Consider the following 19,373-nt stretch of genomic DNA (forward strand, 5'->3'; position numbering starts at 1 on the left):
GAGGCAGCCATGATGATTGTCTCCTCTCCTAACACAAACTTTTACCACCTTTTGCTCCTTCTCTCCGTCTCTCTGGAACAGTTTGTGAAGGGTTGATTTAAGTTGAAGTGTTAACACTCTTCCTTCGGCCATCTGCCAAACACAAACACTGGATGCCATGTTTGAGATCTTCTAGCTCACTGAATAAGTGTTAATCTACCAACCGCCTGTGCTCCACCGTGCTTCCTCTCCATCCTCCCCAACCTCCTTGTCCTCTTATCCACTTTTTACTCTTTTTCCTTACGTCACAAATTTGTTGTCTTCTAAACGTCTTTTTTTTTTTTCCTTATTGTTCTCTAAACATTTGTTTCCTCTACATGCCCTTCTTTGTGCGTCTCTTTCAGTTTTACTGCTTCTACTTTAATTTTCTTCTGGAAAATTTAACATCCTCTTCCGTCACTTTAAATTCCTTCTCTCTCTAAGATTTTACCCCCATGCGTCTCCCTTTTACTCCACTCACACTGCTTCGCTTTTATCTTTTCTCACCTTTCCTTTTTTCTTCTCCTTCCTTTCTTCTTCTTTCTATTCATCTGTTCATCCTCTCAGATTGCCTCTGACAGTTTATGGGCTGAGGCAAAGCGCAGTAGTGTTTCCTCATTACAGGCATCTGTCTGCTTCGTTTTCCTCCTTCCTCTTTCCCTTCCCATCCTCTTGCTGCTTCTTCTCTTTTTTTTCTTATTTTTTTTCTTTGCAGCCCTCAGTTCTAAGAACAACCATCCCATATGGTCATTTACAATTCAGCAGAGGCATTCCTTCAGAAAAAAATAGATTAATAGCAAAGAATTTACATATGTGTGTGTCCAATCTGAGTTAGAGACCTTGAGGCAAAGACTATTTCTTAAGGCAGTTGGTTCAGTAGTCATTTTCAGACAAATCAAAAGTAGATTTTGGTTTTATTTGAGAATCAGGTTAAAGTTCAGTATTGAGCCAGAACCAGTTGTTTATGGTGAAAATAAAATGAGCTAAAATTGATTAATATAATAGGCAGATACACTACGGTTATGTCAGTTGAAACAGATTAAGAAAAAACAATGTGAATCTTAATCTGTATTTAAATGTAATTAATTTAGGCCAGAATTCAGACCTCAGGCCTTTTTTTAACATTATAAAGGACACACTCGATGAACACGTGCTTATCACCCCCATGTTGAAGAAGGCCTGAGACTTTGATTTGTGAGCTTAAAGTTTAATAGTTATTTCTGTTGTATCTGGTGGACACACCAGACCAGAGCAGCATGGTGAGAAATGTTGCTTCAGAAGCAAAACAGACCACACGGAAAGACAAGGAAAAATAACTGGAACTGGTACTACCCAACAACTCTTTGCTACTCAACATGCACGGACACACTTCCTCATTCCAGGAAGTCATTTAAAAATGTTCTGCAGAACTTTGCTTGAAGTAGCAACAACAGAAGCATCAAGGTATCCAGCATGCTGCACCGCGACATGTTCTACATAACTTCCTACCCACTGGATGGTCCATCAACTTTCACAGTGTTAGCAAACCACACCATGCTTCAATTGCAAGTGAACACAGACCCTTTGCTTTTAAGGGTACATTCACATCAGGATAGTCTGCTCGACTTGGTCTGATTGGGGACTTGGCTCAGTTGTAGGGGGGTGTATCCATTCAGACCAAGATTGTGTTCACCCTGCACTTTCTCAAATGTGCCAAACCTTTACAAGAATATATCCCCATTCTCACCAAGGGTGGCGCTGCAGTATTATTTAGCAAAAAAAAAAAAACAAGACCTACATAAAGAAGAAGACTCCATTGCGAGTTAAACATAATGCAAGAAACTATTGATGTTTGCGCTTTTGATGTTGTCTTATGCAAGCGTACTGCAGAAATACACTGCAACAATGGACACAGTATGAAAAACAGACAAGGTAGAAGAATATTAACACAATCACTATGTATTTACCCACAATCCAATGCTACATCAAATGCTTGAAGTGACTTCTTTTTGTCCGCTTCCTGTATTTGGTCCGCTTGAAACAGGCCGAGACCTCTCTTTGTAGGCAGACTGAGTCCACTTCTTTGGTCCGAAACAGAAATAGTTTGGCGCATTTAGAGCTTTCCAAACAAAGCGGACTTTCCGAGCAAATGGAATTAAATCAAAAAGGTTGATGTGAATGTGCCCTAAGTGGCCCAGAGTTTCATTCTTCAGTTTGCCCTAGAGTGAGAACAAGCATTCCCACTACTTCTACTTGTGAAAGAGGGATTCGTTTCGAAAAGACCAAACAGTACTAATATGAATTTGCTTTCTGTCCATCTGTTCAGCTTTCATTAGCCAAGATTTAATCACCCTGATATGTTTGAGTCTAAGTTTAGCTTTTTTTTTTCTATAGATCAGCATAACATTAATACTCTATGTTTAACCTACACATTTGTAATGACCATTGACTTTGTCATTTCTTACACATTTTTGTTTTTGTACATTCATTAATCTCTGGGAATATTGCAGAATAAACCCCAGACACAAACTGCTCAAGTATTGAACAGAATATACATCCTGTCTATTGTTTTAATGTTGCTGCAGCCTGGTTCAATGGCTGCAACAAAGAGGGAGGAAGGCACAAGGTGGTTTTTAGGCAAGGCAAGTTTATTTGTATAGCACCTTTCATGTACAAGACAATTCAAAGTGCTTTAGATGAAACATTAAAAGTGTTAAAGAAAAAAAGCATAAAAGAAAATACAAATAGCAAAATCACAATAATATCATAAGTTATATTAAAATAATTAAAACATGAGTTAAAACAGAGTCCAGACTAAACATGGCTTCTCCATGTTTAGTCTGGACTCTGGTCTGGAGTCTGATCTGGACTAGTTGACCCAAGTCTTTGGATCGATGAGCTCTGCTTGGTTTATATTATCTGAACATTTTTTTTTTTTTTACAAAAAATAACTTTAATAACCAAAACAAAAGAACAATATAAAGGTCAATATCAGTAGTGTAAGCTGTGTATAGATGTATGGAACGCATATGTGATCAAAAGAAACGTTCAGACTTTTTGAAAATTTGATTCCTTTTCTTGTATGTGTGCAGCCGCCATTTCTCCGCAGGAAAACTGAATAGAAATGAAAAAATCTCATAGACTTCAGGAAATAACTGATTGAACAAATTATTAGTGTTTTAGAGTACTTGAGGATCAGATGTATATCTATATCAGCCTGAATTTTATTATTCAGCTTTTCTCAGATCGTGCTTTCCTCTGTTACAGTCCTCATATGTATCTTGTTATGTTCACTCAGAAGTTTCCAGTGAAAAAGAAAAAAATTAAACTTTGCTTTTGACTTTAGAAATACACACATGAGGACACACCTGTACATGTCAAATAGTTAATTTGTGATTAGAAATTGTTGCCATTCAGAAGCTTAATGAGGCTGTAGTGCAGAAACAAACAGAAAAGAGTGAATGGAGAATAACTTAAATAACAACCAGCAGTCACGAGCTTCTCAGACACACTCAGGTTCAGTAGTTTGTTGCATGAAGAGAGGGATAAACCCTGTCTGTCTTATCTTCACTTTCCTGGTACTCTCCAGGGGTGTCTAACTGCAGTCATTGAGAGCTGCAGTCCTGCAGGTGTTGGAAGTTTCCCTGCTGCAACACACCTGACTATAATCCGTGCGTAATTAGCAGACTTGTGCAGAACTTGATGTTAAGTTCTGCAAAAGTCTGCTAACAAAGTTGGATGTGACTCAGGTGTGTTGCAGCAGGGAAACTCCCAACACCTGTATGACTGCAGCCTCCACAGCTTGCTACCTCTGCTCTATGCGTTTCGTCTTCTTTGCCTCTGTGCTATGCTACGCTACAGGGGTCAACAACCCCAGCCCTCTGGGGTCACCGTCCTGCAGCTTTTATGTGTTTGTGTTTCAAATGAAAGGGCTCTCTGACTGCATGTCGTCAAGTTCTGTGTAAATGTGTTGTGGCCCTTGAGGACCAGAGACGCTGATCCCTCCTATGCTACATAATCTTATGCTATACTAAATACCTTGAGTATCTGATTGTAAATAGTTGGATTTTATGTCTGAAAGATAACCTCATTACTAAACAAGGCTTAGGATGAAAGGTTAAACAAAAGAGTCCAACTTTCTCCTTTTGAGCACCTTGGAGTTGCACATCCTTACCATGCACCACACCTCTTTGTTCTCTCCCATGGCTTTAATCATCAGCTTGTTTCTGTCATTCCATCCTGCTTCTCTCATCTTCACCTGTTTTTTCCCATGTCTTTGACCTCCCTTTTCAGGAGGAATAGAAGAAGTGAAGACCTCTTGTTCTTCACTTCTTCTATTCTCAGTGATCAATCTCTTACTATCTTTGTCCCCCACACAAACGTACACCCAAATGTACATGCGTCTACAGTGTTCATGTTGGCGACAATCATTACGCAGTGTGAGGCAGTGTCACCATGCAAACCCTTCACCTGGTGTTCCACCTCCAAACATCTCTGCCATAATCAGACGTCTTTCTCACATCTTGTTGCTTCTCATTACAGCACAAGTTAGAGGCGAATGATGTGTGTGCATATGTATGTGTGAGTGTGTGTTGTGAGGATATCTTGTTTTTGTTCAAACAAAGTTGTGCATAAAGTAAACAAAGCGAGCAGGTAAGAAAGTTTGAAAACAACCACGACGCCCTGTGTGTGTGTGTGTGTGTGTGTGTGTGTGTGTCTGTGTGTGTTATTTTTGCATCCTGCTGAAAGCTGTGTGTATTCTTCCCTCTCTTCTCCACTCTGGCTCTGATTCACGCCACGTCTCCCGAGCTGCTCTGAAGTCGGAGCGCCAACATCTCCTCTGAAGTGTTTGACCACAGAATCACAACAAATATTAGTATCCTCCAAGCTGTCTCGTACACACAGTATTTTACAAATAAACACACACTCTGCATAAGCATGCGGGCACATACAAATCCAGTGGCTAAGAAAGTCCAACCTGCAGTCTACATACACACTCTGCAACCTTGGAATCGCAGCCATCTACCATGTGCTCAGTTAGTTGCAGCAGTGCTGCAGCGTTATTCCACCCACAGAAAGATGGATTATAGAAAGGCATATTCTGATTCCAAACTAATATCTGTGACTAATTATTGAAATGAAGCATATACTCTGTAACAGATGGTGATTTATGTACGCGTGAGACCTTACAGCTCTAAGTAAATCTAGTGCGCTCTTTTGCAAAGTTTTGTAGCCAGTAGTAACTGTGGGTTTTAATGTGCTGCTTAATAACAACCTCCTCTTATTCCAGAGGATTTTCCACCAGATTTCATAACCTGACTCCGGGGATTCGTCCTCATTCAGCTATAATGGCATCAGCTAAAAACCCCGCCCACTGATGTGGCATGTTGAGGACTTGCTCGCTAGTTAGCGTTGCAGTTCGCAAAGATGTTGCAAAGGCTTGAGTACAGTAAAATCACCACAGGGGCTTGTTTCAGGGTTTTAAGTTGATACAAATCTGGGGGAAGCCGTTTTATTGACAGCTCTTTTTTTTTTTTCACCGTGACAAGAAAATATATATGACAAGTGACAGGAGGATAAATTCATTTTTACATCTGATTTCATACATAAGGCAACGCTACTGTCTAGGACAAGGCAGGACAGGAGCCTTCCAAAATGATGGGATATTAGAGGTACCGCATTATGATAGAGAGTTACTAAAACAAGCATTATATAGGGTATTTATACTTTGGTGAATCGGTTTCCCAGATTCAGAGATACAGCTGTAACCATGGAGCCCATCTGTTCTAGGTGCTGACTATTCATTATGACATCCTTTTAGCAACACTTCATGCATAAAATTTATTTTGGAATAATTGAAAATATAAAATATTTCTTTTTTTTTTTTTTTATCACACCCAGCACAGAGTAAATAGAGCAGCAGAGCAGTGTCAAGTCGTGTTTAATTGAAAATCTAAAGAAGTATTAAGAAGAAAAACAGAAACTCTGATTTCTCAGTAGGTTTACTAAACTCATAAGAGTACATATTTCATAGATTTAGTTTCTGAGACATTTAGCAATACTTTATGATAAAAACACAATCTGATTTGTCTTCTGTCCTCTAATAAATAGTAGAAAGCAGAAGATTACACTATTTTAACTTTGATGTTACATTTGTTGGAGGGGCAAATAAAGACTTTATATTAAAGAAGTGATCCAGTTATTTACTGCACTCATTCTTCTTACTGCACTTAATTCAATTAAATTCAAATAATCTTTATTTCTATTTCGCCACTTCACAGAAATGCCATTTCATGGCGATTTACAGACGCGTCAATACAAGCCATCATAAATAGTGTAGTTATGGAAAAGCAGCAGATTGTATCTAGTCTTGATGTTGATCCAATCCCCTGTGTTACCATACCAGCAGAGCATCAATATCCCTTTGTTCAGGCATGTACAGGAGTACTTTCTGGGATTTCTTTCAGTTAGGAAAATATGGCGGTACTTCCAATCGCCGATCAGTTTGCTGTTTTTCATATTGATCTCTTTTTTTCTGGTGAAACAGTGACAAAAATCTTGCCTCTCTCCGTGTGACAATACGAGTCTCACAAAGAGACTGATCATGTCTGCCGACTTCTCCAGTCACAGATCAGTGCAATGAACAAATGATTACCGTGGCAACTCCCAGCAGGAGGGATGCTCTGTGATAATGGTGATAATGAGGCTGATTTTTAACATCAGCGGCATTATTGATAATGCTGATGATGATTGTTCTTAATCATTGTTCCTCTTCAGAAGCAGTTGGGGGGTAACAATGACTTTGTAATAGGATGAAAGCAGAACGTTGATGCTGATGAATCTTTTTTTAATGACAGTCATTCATAAAAGAGTAAAAGATCGTATGTTGGATGGAGACGATTTTAACCATAATTCCGTTTTGATTAGAAGCTCTGAAGAATGAGGGTCAAGAGGTTAGGTACCATTGTTTTAAATTATCAGGAGGTCCACACTGTGAAGTTCATTCTTCTGAAGCTGTGATTAGCATTGATCTATGACGTGTGATAACTGACTATTAATGATTCAATCAGGATTTCATAGACGGACTGCTCACAAAGCAATTCTAGTATTCCCATTTTGATGTTTTTTATGTTTTATTTCACAGACTTGAGCCACAATTTGGCCACACATCTGGTCCCCTGGTCTGTCCTATAAGAAATCAGAATCTTATTAGATTGTTTTTAGACAAATTTATGAAAATCTCAGCTTAACTGAGAACGATGGGGCATAGGAACAAGCTGAGCTTATTTTATCTAATTTCCTTCTTATAAGCTTGATGACTTTGCTATTATGGTACCACTGATGTGAAGAAGTTTCTTCTCAGCCTGATTTTGCATATAGGTAAACACCTTTACTAAAAACTAAATGAAAGAGGTTAATTTTGTTAAATGAGTCAGAAGTTTCTGATTAGTAGACAGAATAAACTCCATACGTAGGAGTAAGGTGGTCTGCTGTAAAAAAGGCAAATTCATCTCATGACTGTTGCAGTGAGTGATTAGTTTGATGGTTCTGTAATGGACTGGCAACCTTTCCATGGTCTACCCTGCCTCTGGCCCAGTGATTGCTGGCATCGGCTCCAGTTTCTTTCTGTATTAGAGTAAGCAGTTAAGAAAATGAATGGACAGATAGTTTGATAGTTGTGATTAGGTTTAGACCACTCACTGTGATGTCCAGCTTAGCTCGCCTGACACCTACATGAACTTTGTCTGCACCAAAAGGGAAAGCAACCCACAGGAGCCTACATGGAAAAATAAACACATAATAAAAACACTTGCTCCTTTTTTCCCTGTATGGATCAAAAACATATCTGGTTTCCTTAATTTTTTCCTATAATTTTCTCTTTTTTTCATTTTCTTTTACATTTTGTTCCTCAGCAAAGGAATAAACTACAGTTTCAACATCCAACAGCACCACAGAGCTCTGACTCAGATAAAACATATATGTCTGAAGACCAGACTGAATCAGTGGTGCATGACGCACATCGAGTCCTGCAGGACCACCAGTCTGAAGCATATGTTGTGGTGAACTTGTGGTGAAACATCATCTTAGATTTTTTTTTTTTTTTTTTTTTTTTTTTATAATTTAAAAAAAAGCATTTATTACTTATAGTTTAGGTTTAATCAGAACAACTATTAAAGCAACTAAAACTGCTGGCATATGTTTGTTTTCTGACTGCAGAGATGGATCATTTAATGGGATTCACAATAAACTTCAACTATAAACTATGAACCCTTTATATAAACCATATAAATACTTCAAAATTGTTAAACACATCTGTATTATTAGTAATTAATAATAATAGAATACTAAGTTTCTAAATGTGGGTTTTTTACTCTAGTGATTTATTTACCTCAATCACTTATTTCTCTTCATTCATTCCCTCTCTTCTTGTCATTCATGTGAAACTCCACATAGATCAAAATCACAAAAAATAAACAAAATAAAAACAAAACACTTTTATCAGGTGGGAGCCTGGAATTATGCACAAAATCTCATATTACTCATACTTTTTAATCATTATAAAGGTTTTTTTGTTGTTGTTGTTTGTTTTGTTTTGTACCTTTTTGTTGGTTAATGTTCTTTTTTATCCACCTCAGATGGAAGAAATGAATTCCACCTAAATTATTTACCCTTGCTGCTCTGATTCAGTACCGTGTGATGTGAACAATGAAAAGTTCATGTGCTGACAGTGCTACTTAAAGGACAGAGTTGTTTTCTTTTACATGGTGTAAATTTATTTTGTTTTAAAAGCTTTTGCTTAGAGAAGTGAGATGTAAACTTGTAGAAGTAATCTTGTGACTGGAACATGAAACATACATAGACTATAACACACATGAAGTCATTTAAATCCTAAACTTTTTTCGAGGACTGACATTGTCTAATGTGTCAGTGTAGAAAGGCTAAACATTAGCATCATCATAAACTTACTATCTGCCCCTGATGTCCTCTTTGTAAACTTTTGGACACATTTTTCATTTTTCTTGTATATTTTCTAAACTCCAGTTCAGCATCACCCTGCGTGAACCAACAACTCTGCAGGGTTTCTCTAAACTCTGAAGTCTCTCCTCTTTTACCCTCATCATCCTTCTCCTCTTGCTCTCCTTCATCTTCATCTCATCCTTCCTTCTTTCTGTCAAACAGCAGGAAACGGCTTCTCTAGGTGTGTATGTGTAAGTCAACAGGATTCTGTGTTGCTTGACGCATCAGCTGCAGGGAGCTCTGGTCTTAATAGGCTATTACACACCATAATACCCCCCAACACATCAGTGTTTCCAGCACTTGAAAACTTTTTTTGATAAGGGGAAAAAAAAACTGAAACACTTCAAAACGAAATCTATAAACTTACCTTAAAGATGCACATAAGGTATATAAATATTTTTCAAATAAAGAGTGAAAAAATGACAATGCTCATTCTCACAAATAAACTGGCGCTCAATCACACATGCAATTAAATTTTCTAATGCCTTGAGCTGGGCTGACGGCAGAGTGTGGGCCATGAGTGAGCTGAGCTCCATAGGGAGTTAACTGATTAAGTATATCTGTGACAGACACAATCCCTGCTCAGTAACGTCTGAAAGGGAGGCGAGAGGAGAAGGAGGAGGAGAGAAGATGAGAGAGAAGGAGAGCATGGAAGAGTAAAACATCTTGTTCAGCAGTTTCATCTCACTAGTTCCAGCATCCTTTATTCTTGGCAGTTAAATACTGTGGAAACATTTAAACTCAGTGCAAAGCAGCAGGAAAAATGTGTCCATCCGTCCGTCCATCCATCCATTTTCTTTACTGCATAGACCAATTCAGGGTGCTGGGAAGCTGGAGCCTATCCCAGCATTGGGTGAGAGGCAGGTACACGCTGGACAGGTTGCCAGTCCATCGCAGAAAATGTGTTTGTGGGAGGAAAAAGCAGAATAGTCATTCAGGTGAATTAAACTATGTGCAATTTAGCTAAAGGCTAAAAGCTTCAAATGGCATGCAGTGCTGAAGACATCAACTTAAAATATGAGTACAGTTGAGTCAGCACTTGGGAGAAGCTGAACTCATACCCTGGTTGACACAATAAAGTGAAAAAAAAATTGCTAAAACAAAAAGTTCTTGAAAAACATTATGTTGACATTATATTTTAAACTGCTGGATATAATTCATTTGTTTGTGGTGAAAAGGAGCTGAGAAACTGATTTGGCTGCATTGCAATAGATTTCTATTTAAAGACAGCAAATTAGAAGTAAATCCTTGTTTGGAACGTTTAGATTTCTTAAAATATTTTAAAAGTTCTGGTTAAAATTTCGATTGATCAACAATTTCCATGACACAAAAAGGTCTGTAAGCTTCAAAGAAAAGGAAAATTAAGCTATAATGTTTCCATTATCCAGTCATTGAAGTATGTCTCAAAGTTCCTCATGTCTGCTATTCTTTTCTTTTTTTACATTTTAATGATGAATAACAGGTTCCCTCAACCCTTCATCTGACTAAGTGGTTTGGATTATGAATGAATGAATGATAATGAATAATGCTAATTACGAATCAGTCAGGAATAAAATGCAAAAAAAAAAAAAACCTCTCATGCTAGCCTACATATTGTCAACCTCCAAAGCTTCTTTTAAAGGAATAAACTTCCCAGCAAAACATTTAAACGTTCACAATTCAAGGTCAAGTGGCAACATGTTGTCGACAAAATTACACTTTACCTGTTAGCTGATCGAGTTTATTGCACACCATGCATTAACAGCTTATTTATCAAGTTCATTTAAGTTCTGCTAACTCCATTTGTTCCAGGTAAGAGTTGTCGGTGAAGAAGGTTCAACAATTGAACTCTGTTGAGGTGATAACTTTGCTTTTTTCTGTTAAGCAAGTCACTTAATTTTTAGAGTGAACGTAAATAAATTTCTTATATATTTGCTGACACCGTATGTAAGATTGGTGTCCTTTTTTATATCATGGTATGCTCATGCAGTTAAATAAAAAAACATTTGAGGAAATGTCCCACATAAAATTATTGCCTGAAATCTTCATTTTTTTCATCCTAACTTTTGAATAATATGAACAGAATTTGCCAAATTTTCCACAAGTCATAAACAGAATCAGACGTTCATTATTCAAATCAAACTTGGCCTATTTTCACCTCCTGACACAATTTTCTGATGACTTCAATGAAACATAACATGTTTTGGTCAGACAAAGGGAATGCTTATCGTTGTCACTTTGTGCTCTTATAATGGAAAGTTAACATCTACATCTTCCTTTTATATCATTAACTTTAGGGCATGTAAGCCTAAATCTAAGCTGGTGGTGACTACAGACCTGGAATTTATACCAGTGCCCTTGACAACTGTATACTCATCTTCCTCACAGAAATATGAGAACTGAAAAAGAGAGAGGATATCTTATATAAGTGGGGTTTTAGGATAAAGTGTTGCCGTTGCAGAAATCTCCCATGTTGCAGTTGATGTGTATTAGTGTCAGCTAATTTCTCTTCCATTGTAAACATTAACCCAGAGGGCACAACATCCTCGGCCCAACAGAAAGCTCTGCTGTACTTTCTTGCCCTTCTCAGGCAGCTAGAAAGACAAAGACGTACAAAAGAGCCAGTAAGTAAGGGTCTTAACTCCCTCATAGCTCAAATGAACATAACATCTGCAGGAGGTTGATAAGGATTTTGTTCAGTATCAGTAACACAGCCATGACTTTGTCCCAGAAGTCTTGATAACAAAAGCAAGTCTGTAGAAGCTGTAGTCACATCACATTATAGCTGCCAAATCCTCTTCCCAAATGGCAAAGTGCTCGTCGCACTGCTGTGTAGGCCAGACATTTCTTCCGTTTTCCTCTGGACAGTTGACCTGACTTTCCTCACATTTTTAAAACAACTATTCAGTATTTTTCAGTATTTTTCAGTATTTTATTTATTATTTTAAATACCAAAACTAAATGTAATGTCTGAAATATCAAAATCCAGGATTAAAAAGTGGAGAAAAATTAATTTTAAACTAGTCTTTAAACATAATGTTCATTAAAGATTATATGCTTCCAGTACTATTCCAATAGACCTATACTGGAAAACAGTAATTTTCTTACTGTACTTTTTTATTTTACGATGCCAGTAATCCTCAAATGTATTTTTGCAGCTTTAAATCAAACATGAGCTGTATCTGCTATAAAGCAGTAAAAAGACAGTATGTTTACTAGACTGGAGCATATTAAATATGTAGATGATCTATAGCTGATATTTGCAGTTTAAGCTGGTGTCGTGTGAGTGATTCTACTGATCCTTTGAGTGACGGTGAACATATCACATCAAACTGTAAACGCAACAGAAACGTAGAACCCAGCAGTCACATTAACAGACAGCTGTGGTGGCTTCATTTCACTTCCGATTAGTTATTCTGAGAAATTCAACAAATCATATTATAGGATAATTACCAGCACTATCAAAAGTGCTCATTGATATTCTTGACTATAAATATCTGCAGTACTGACTGGTATTATTTCACAGCGCCATATATATATATATATATATATATATATATATATATATATATATATATATATATATATATATATATATATATATATACATATATTAGGGGTGTCACATTCTCCAAATCCTCGATTTGATTTGGTTTTCGATTATAGAGTCCCGATTCGATACGACTCGATATTTTTCTCTTTTTCTGACAGCGCAGAGACCTCTGACATTTTTAGACTCATCTTGTCTATGATAATTTGTTTTCATTAACTTCTGTACACTTATGTCAAAAGATGGGCTACATTTAAGTGATGCAGTTTATCTTATTCTTGTGTAATGTATCACATTAGACACTTATGGTCAAATTTTAAATGAATTTATTTACAATATAAAAATATAAAAATAAAAATCTTGTCCTCAGTCAAGTTAAAAACCAGTGAGAGGGAGGGGAGGAGGAGGGAGGGGGTAAATCATGACGTAATTTCGATAGATTACAATTAAACATTGAAATCGTGACACCCCTAATATATATATATATATATATATATATATATATATATATATATATATATATATATATATATATATATATATATATATATACATATATACATATATGTGTTTGTGTGTGTGTGTGTGTGTGTACCCCTTCTTCTTTAGTCTATGGAGATTCACCATCCAGTCTTGCTCAATGGTAAATATCAGATGTGCCTATGCTCTTCCTCTTTCAAAGGTGTAGATGAATTAAACAGCGAGGAAAGTTGTACAAGACCGAGCAATTAATAAATATTGTTGCTTCCCCAAACTAATAAAATATCTAATGTAACTAATTTAATGTGTGAGATGGGATGATTATATGGGTCTTACCTCTGGTGATGGGCAACAGAGAACCACATCGGGATCTTTGATCTTGACGAAAGACCAAAAGCAGCCTCTCCTTTCTATTTTGGACACCAGCTGTATTTATTGGTGGCTCCTCCACATTTCATTAGTGTGCATCTGCTGCGTGCAGTCTCTGTGTTCATACAATCTGATCTGATGTCTCTAAATTGCAGCTTTCTGCTGCATTCAGCTGCCCCTGTGCATCTGTCCAAGATAAAAAACAATTTTCTTTGGCCTTTTCTGGACCCCTATAGTTAACAAGTTCTCCCCAACAAAACTTTTCACAGTAGCTGGCAGGGTAATGACACGATTTTCAAAGAAGACGTTGGGGGGGACGGGGACGGGGACGGAAACTAAAGGAAACAAAGCCAAACTAAAAGCAGACAGAACAGAAAGGGAGAGGGAGGAGTTGCAAGGTTATGAAGAGAGGAAGTCTCAGCCAAGGAGTGGAGCTCATTAATGAGTAATGGGTTTGTGACTCTTTGCCCTTGGACACCACAGCTTCTGATGACTTTGTTGTTACTCCAGTACAGTGCCACAGATGCCAGCTTGAGTCTGTGTACACTCTGTATGTCTGTATCTATATCCAGATCTGGGTGATGCGGCTGAACACATTAAACTTTCAGCATTGTGGCACCGCATTTGGATCCAGTAACCACATATTTTAAAATCAGGTTACAAGACAAAGGTGTAAGGTTATAGTTTTGATCTGAGGGGAGAATTATGCTTGAGACTGAAACTGTAACTAAACAAGTGTTAATGTGACGTCTTGGCTGATTTGACACCGAAATCTTTGAAGCTAATTTATTCTTTTTTTATATGTCAAATGCAAATATATATATTTCACTAATCAAAAGGAAATATTCTATTCACTTTGTCTCACTCTCTCACTCATGGACACACATGCTGTCAGCCTCTTCAAACCTGGGGCTTGTGTCCAGATCTGCAGCGTTCGCAAGCCAGTACCTCCTGCCATTTCAGCCCAATTAGAAGCTCCCCACCCTGGGCAGAGACCAGTAGAAAGGGCCCCTCCCACCTTCCAAAGTCATATTGGTGGCTGCAGTGTTATGACAGCCTCTGACACTACCCCTGTGTAATTACTGCTGTCTGAGGCGACGAGACCGTATGGGGTAAGAGACAGGGGGGAGAGAGAGAGAGGGAAGCCGGTGGAGGTAAAGAACTGCAGAATAGGTGAAGAAGAAAGAGAAGAAATGAGCCAACGGCTGGCAGACGACCCCCTATTGTGTTTGTTTTTACATGCAGTGTGTGTGAGAGTTCGAGAGAGAGTGTGTGTGAGTGAACTGATAGCTGATGACAGGATCTTGTACCAGCAGAGTGGAGTCATGCTGGCATCACTGTGGCCATTCAAACAGACCAATATCATCTCTCTGACTGAAGCTGAACAAATACATCTCAAGGTGATCCCAGAGACAGTAACCAAGGAGGCCACATAATGCTAGACAGCTCCATGAGCATCGGGACTGGGCTCCAGCAGCAGCAGACCACACTGAGTAGCCCTCCTGCCAGTTAAGAAACGGAGGCTACAATTCACAAAAACTCTCCAAACCTGGACAACTTTCTAAATGCGATTACCATTTTCAGCTGCATACTTTGTTTCTGTTAAGTTTATCAGTTTGCAGCCTGTAGTCACAAGATTAGAGTACGCCCCCCCCCCCCCCCCCCCCCACAGCTGTCAAATTTATATTTGGAATATATATGAGTTGTATCTGACTTTGAAGTTGCAGAACCACCCAAACTATTGAAAACAATCGTTATTGTCCAAAGAAAAGGTGAATTAAAAGGTTTCATCAGCTGATTCATGGAACTAATGCCAATTTTTTTTAGTTGCTTTTTACTGTTTTTTTTTTTCTTTACCAATTTGCTTTATTTTCTCTGCTCATGAGACTTTTCCTGTCAGGACTTTTTAACTCCTTCTCTCAGCCTGAGTAGTCTGCTGATGTTACAGACAAATGAGAATGTTTATTCTGAGCTATGTGGTGGTTTTACAAAGACAATCACCATTAATAATAACCTCCTGATTCCCGGCCCAGTCATTTATGTCCTTTATAATGGACATTATGTTCACCTGTATCTTCCTTAAATATTTGGAGTTACCCTGTTGAGCCCTATAGCTATTCATAGAGAACATCCTGGGCTTTCCTGTGATGGTCATATGATGTATTTGCATCCTGGAAACATTATGATTTTATGAACTCGATGAACTTTAGGATTTTCTTTTTGCATTTTTTTAAAACTGTTTTTTTTTTAAAATTTTTCTTTAATCTTATTCTGAGACCGTGGAAATTATGTACTGTATATAAAATCCATCTTTAAATCTCCATCCTGTGAGTTTTATGTGATAAAACTATTTAAGGTTGCCATCCTTTGCAGTTAGTTAGTTAGTTTTGACATTTAAACTATCACTGTGAGTTTCCAGGTCTCTCATGTCATCCATTTCTGTTTCTCTTCTTCTCTGTGCTCTCTTTCATGTTTTTATCCCAACAATAAACTATATCTTCTCATTAGGGGTTAAAAATAGGAACATTACGCACAAAACTAGTTCAGATGGAACAAACCAAAGATGATTAGACTAAATTATGGTATCTGCAATTACCTGCTGTTGCTAGGACACGGCTAACAAAAATCACTGCCTCCCATTAGATGTAATAATGCGCTCATGTGCATCCCAATTTTCCAGATCGCCACTAAAGAGCCCAAAAAAAGGATAACTGATATTCTAAATGGAAAAAAGAAAAATCAAACTTTGTGACTTGTACTTTGAGTATGGTGATGGTGATGATGATGATGATGATGATGATGATGATGATGATGATGGTGATGATGATGATGATGGTGACGATGGTGATGATGATGATGATGATGATGGTGATGGTGATGATGTGGTGTGAGATTGGTCTTTTATGTTTTTTAAATTATGGGCTTTGCATTTTCGTTATTTTTAAGATCACGTAGGTGCATTTGGTTTTCGTGTTCTTGTACCGTTTTAGTCTTTTTTTTTTTTTTTGTCAGTTATGTTTTTCCTTTTAAAAGTGACATTTAAACATCTCATTAGAGTCAAACTATCAATTCATTTGAAGAGAGTTTAGAGGCCCTTTCAAACAAGTTGCTGGAAAATTATGTTGTTGCATTATTTTGTGTGTGTGTGTGTGTGTATGTGCGTGTGTGTGTGTTGTTTTGTGTGTTTGTAGTTGTTTTTAGTTTTGTTTTATTTTGTTCAAGCCGAGAGTTACAAATCCAATCCAGGACTGAGCCATGATCAACACAACCATTAGAAGATTCTTTAACTATGCGTTTTTTTTAAACTGTTATTTCATCATGTTGTCATATTCTTTGATATCTTTTCCCCTGTTAGTTAGTTCCCCTTCATTAGTTAGCTTCTCCGATCTGTGGGTAAATGTAACTTTAGGCCTGTTGTATTTTTGTGCTATCTGATCCCACAGACGATCACACCAGAGTCCGACTGCAGCTGCTGGATGGCGACCCCCACTCCGACTACATCAATGCCAATTATATTGACGTGAGTGATCACACACACACATGCAAACAAACACAGAGAAAAATAAATAAAACACAACTACAACCTCTATATTCCAACAGAAATGTAACTATGCAGTCTTATGTGTCTCAAGTCTTTAAGCCTTTAAAGCTCCACCTAAGAGCAACTTGGGAGAATATTCCATTTTTTTAAACTAAATTATTCACTTTGAGCATTTAATTGATGCTGAAAAAGTCCTTTTATTTTTTGTTATTTTTACTATTTATTTCAATGTGGTAGATCAAATTCATTGTTGTGTAGTCTTCTGCTTTTGGTGCCCACCAGGGTGCAGGAAACCAGTATTTTACTGTGTACAGCAGGGGTTTTAGTAAAGTTTCTACCATGATGTCATGCAAAATGTCTCAGAAACTGTATGGATCAAATATGACATGTCTGGCTTTAAAGAGTTAAGGAAATCATTTTTTAGAGCCTCAAATATAAAGACCCACAAATGATGAAAAGGTTACCTTTTAGTGTGGAGGACACACACAAATCAGAGAATAAAGTAAACATGATGTTTATTAAGATATTTACCCATAATCTTTACCCTGCAAGTCTTAGGAAATTTGACTGATTTATTAAAACAGAAAGAAACCATTCACTTTTCATCATCGTGACATCCTGCAAAAATACATCATCCTTAGTTTTCATAACTTCATAAATCTGAAGTGAACTTGTTTCACAAGGTTCTGCATGGGCTCCTTCAAATATGAATGATTTTTTTTTTTTTTTTTTTTTTTTTTTTAATGGAGGCCCGGCAGTGGTGCCAGGGTGTTTATTTAAATTGTGGTACAATTTAAGTTGTTTATTCATATAAATTGCTTTAAAATTTGTTTTATTTAAATCGTTTATTTAAATTGTGGTACAGTTTAAATAAACTGCTTTAGAACCAGATGTGCTGTCAGTAAAAATAAGTCAATTCTTAATTGCTGGACCTCCTGTTATAAGAAAATCTTCCATATTTTCTATCTTTAAGGCTTGTGTAAAAAAAAAAAAAAAAAAAAAAACAGCAAAGGAAAAAGGAAACATGAAACATGTGATAATTTTATTTCTCATGTTGTCCATATGGTAATGATTTTTTTGGTTTCATCTACTTTTGTATAATTTTGTTTTTGTTCTATCTTTTCACGGGCCTATGGGTAGAAACTAACTTTCTTTGTATTAACCTGATTATATTGTGCTTATTTGGTACTGATGTTCGTTAACTTGCATTACCCCAATACAGAAGGAAAAGAAAATAAAATATAATAAAATAAAATAAAAATCAAATGAAACTAAATTTTAAAAAGAGAAAGACAGACTGAGGTACAAAATACTGTAAACAGCATAAAATTTAAAAAAAAAAAAAAAAAAAAAAAAAAACATCCTTTCATAGACTCTTATCTGTTATATCACATATTTTTAGCAATTCTTACAAATCAAAACATTTCAGAATGTTTAATTATGCAAGTTATGGCTTTTTAGAGGAAATAACATGCAGTTACTTTCACTGTACAATACTATTTTGGTTAAATAAATATGAGAAATCAAGTATATTTGATATGTTCTGTGTTTTTTCTTTTGTTTTTTTTGGTAAATCTTTAAGTAGTAGTAAATTGGTCCCCAGGATGGTTAGAATGTGTTTCTGAGGTGATCATTGTGTCAACCTGCTGCCAAACCAACAGTGGAAACTAAACGTCAGTGTGTAGTAAACACACACTCCTCCTACTCTAAAATCACATAAATGAGACATTTGTGCAGCTGCACAGGTACATCAGCCCACATAAGCGTTTAATCAGCAACGTGGCCTTAACAAATGGAGCCACCCAAGTTTAATTTCCTTTCAAAGAATGGAAAGAAACAACCTAGTCCTTACATAAATCTTACACTTGTTATTGCCCACCGATTCCCTCTTCAGATTCTTTATCGATTCTGTCACCATTTTCACCAATTATTCCCCTCTGCCCATCAGATCTGTTCATTGATCTTCCCCTCCTTCCCTCTCCACCCTGCAGGCTTTGTGCTTCACTTATTCATCTCATCTCTTACCAACAGCTTACAGATGTAATGACACTCTTAATGAATTTAAAACTAAATGCTTCCTTTCAGTCTCAATGGACAAGATTTTTTTTCATGAAGAGTGAAGAAAGAGGAGGAATTGGGAAATTAGAATTCTAACAACACATCCCCTCAGCGACGATAACGCCGTCCTCACACAGAGATATTAATCGCAGTATGAAATTGATTAATGAATTCATCTCTGCCAGGTTATTTGTCTTACAGGGATTGGGGGGGGGTGACAAGAGTGGTATAATTGTTGTTTGGAGAGTCGTTGCTTTTCATCAGTCCAACCAGGGAAAATAAAAATCCTGCTTTTGTTTCTTTTAATTTTTATTGTTATTTGATATGTATTTAGAAAATGACCTTGAATTATGCTTCTGGGAGTTGTGGAAGTTTGGGATA

General features: G+C 37.0%; 1 protein-coding gene across 1 annotated transcript in view; it reads left to right on the top strand.

Annotated features, from left to right (window-relative positions):
* Window positions 1–19,373, top strand: part of ptprt (protein tyrosine phosphatase receptor type T) — a 251,571-nt gene that overhangs the window by 205,791 nt on the left and 26,407 nt on the right. Inside the window, exon 23 of the mRNA XM_079241579.1 lies at window positions 16,837–16,913. Coding sequence (XP_079097705.1) covers window positions 16,837–16,913 — 77 coding nt within the window. The remainder of the gene's footprint in view (window positions 1–16,836; window positions 16,914–19,373) is intronic.

This window comes from Telmatherina bonti (assembly GCF_933228915.1).
Source record: "Telmatherina bonti genome assembly, chromosome: 6".
Lineage (NCBI taxonomy): Eukaryota > Metazoa > Chordata > Actinopteri > Atheriniformes > Telmatherinidae > Telmatherina > Telmatherina bonti.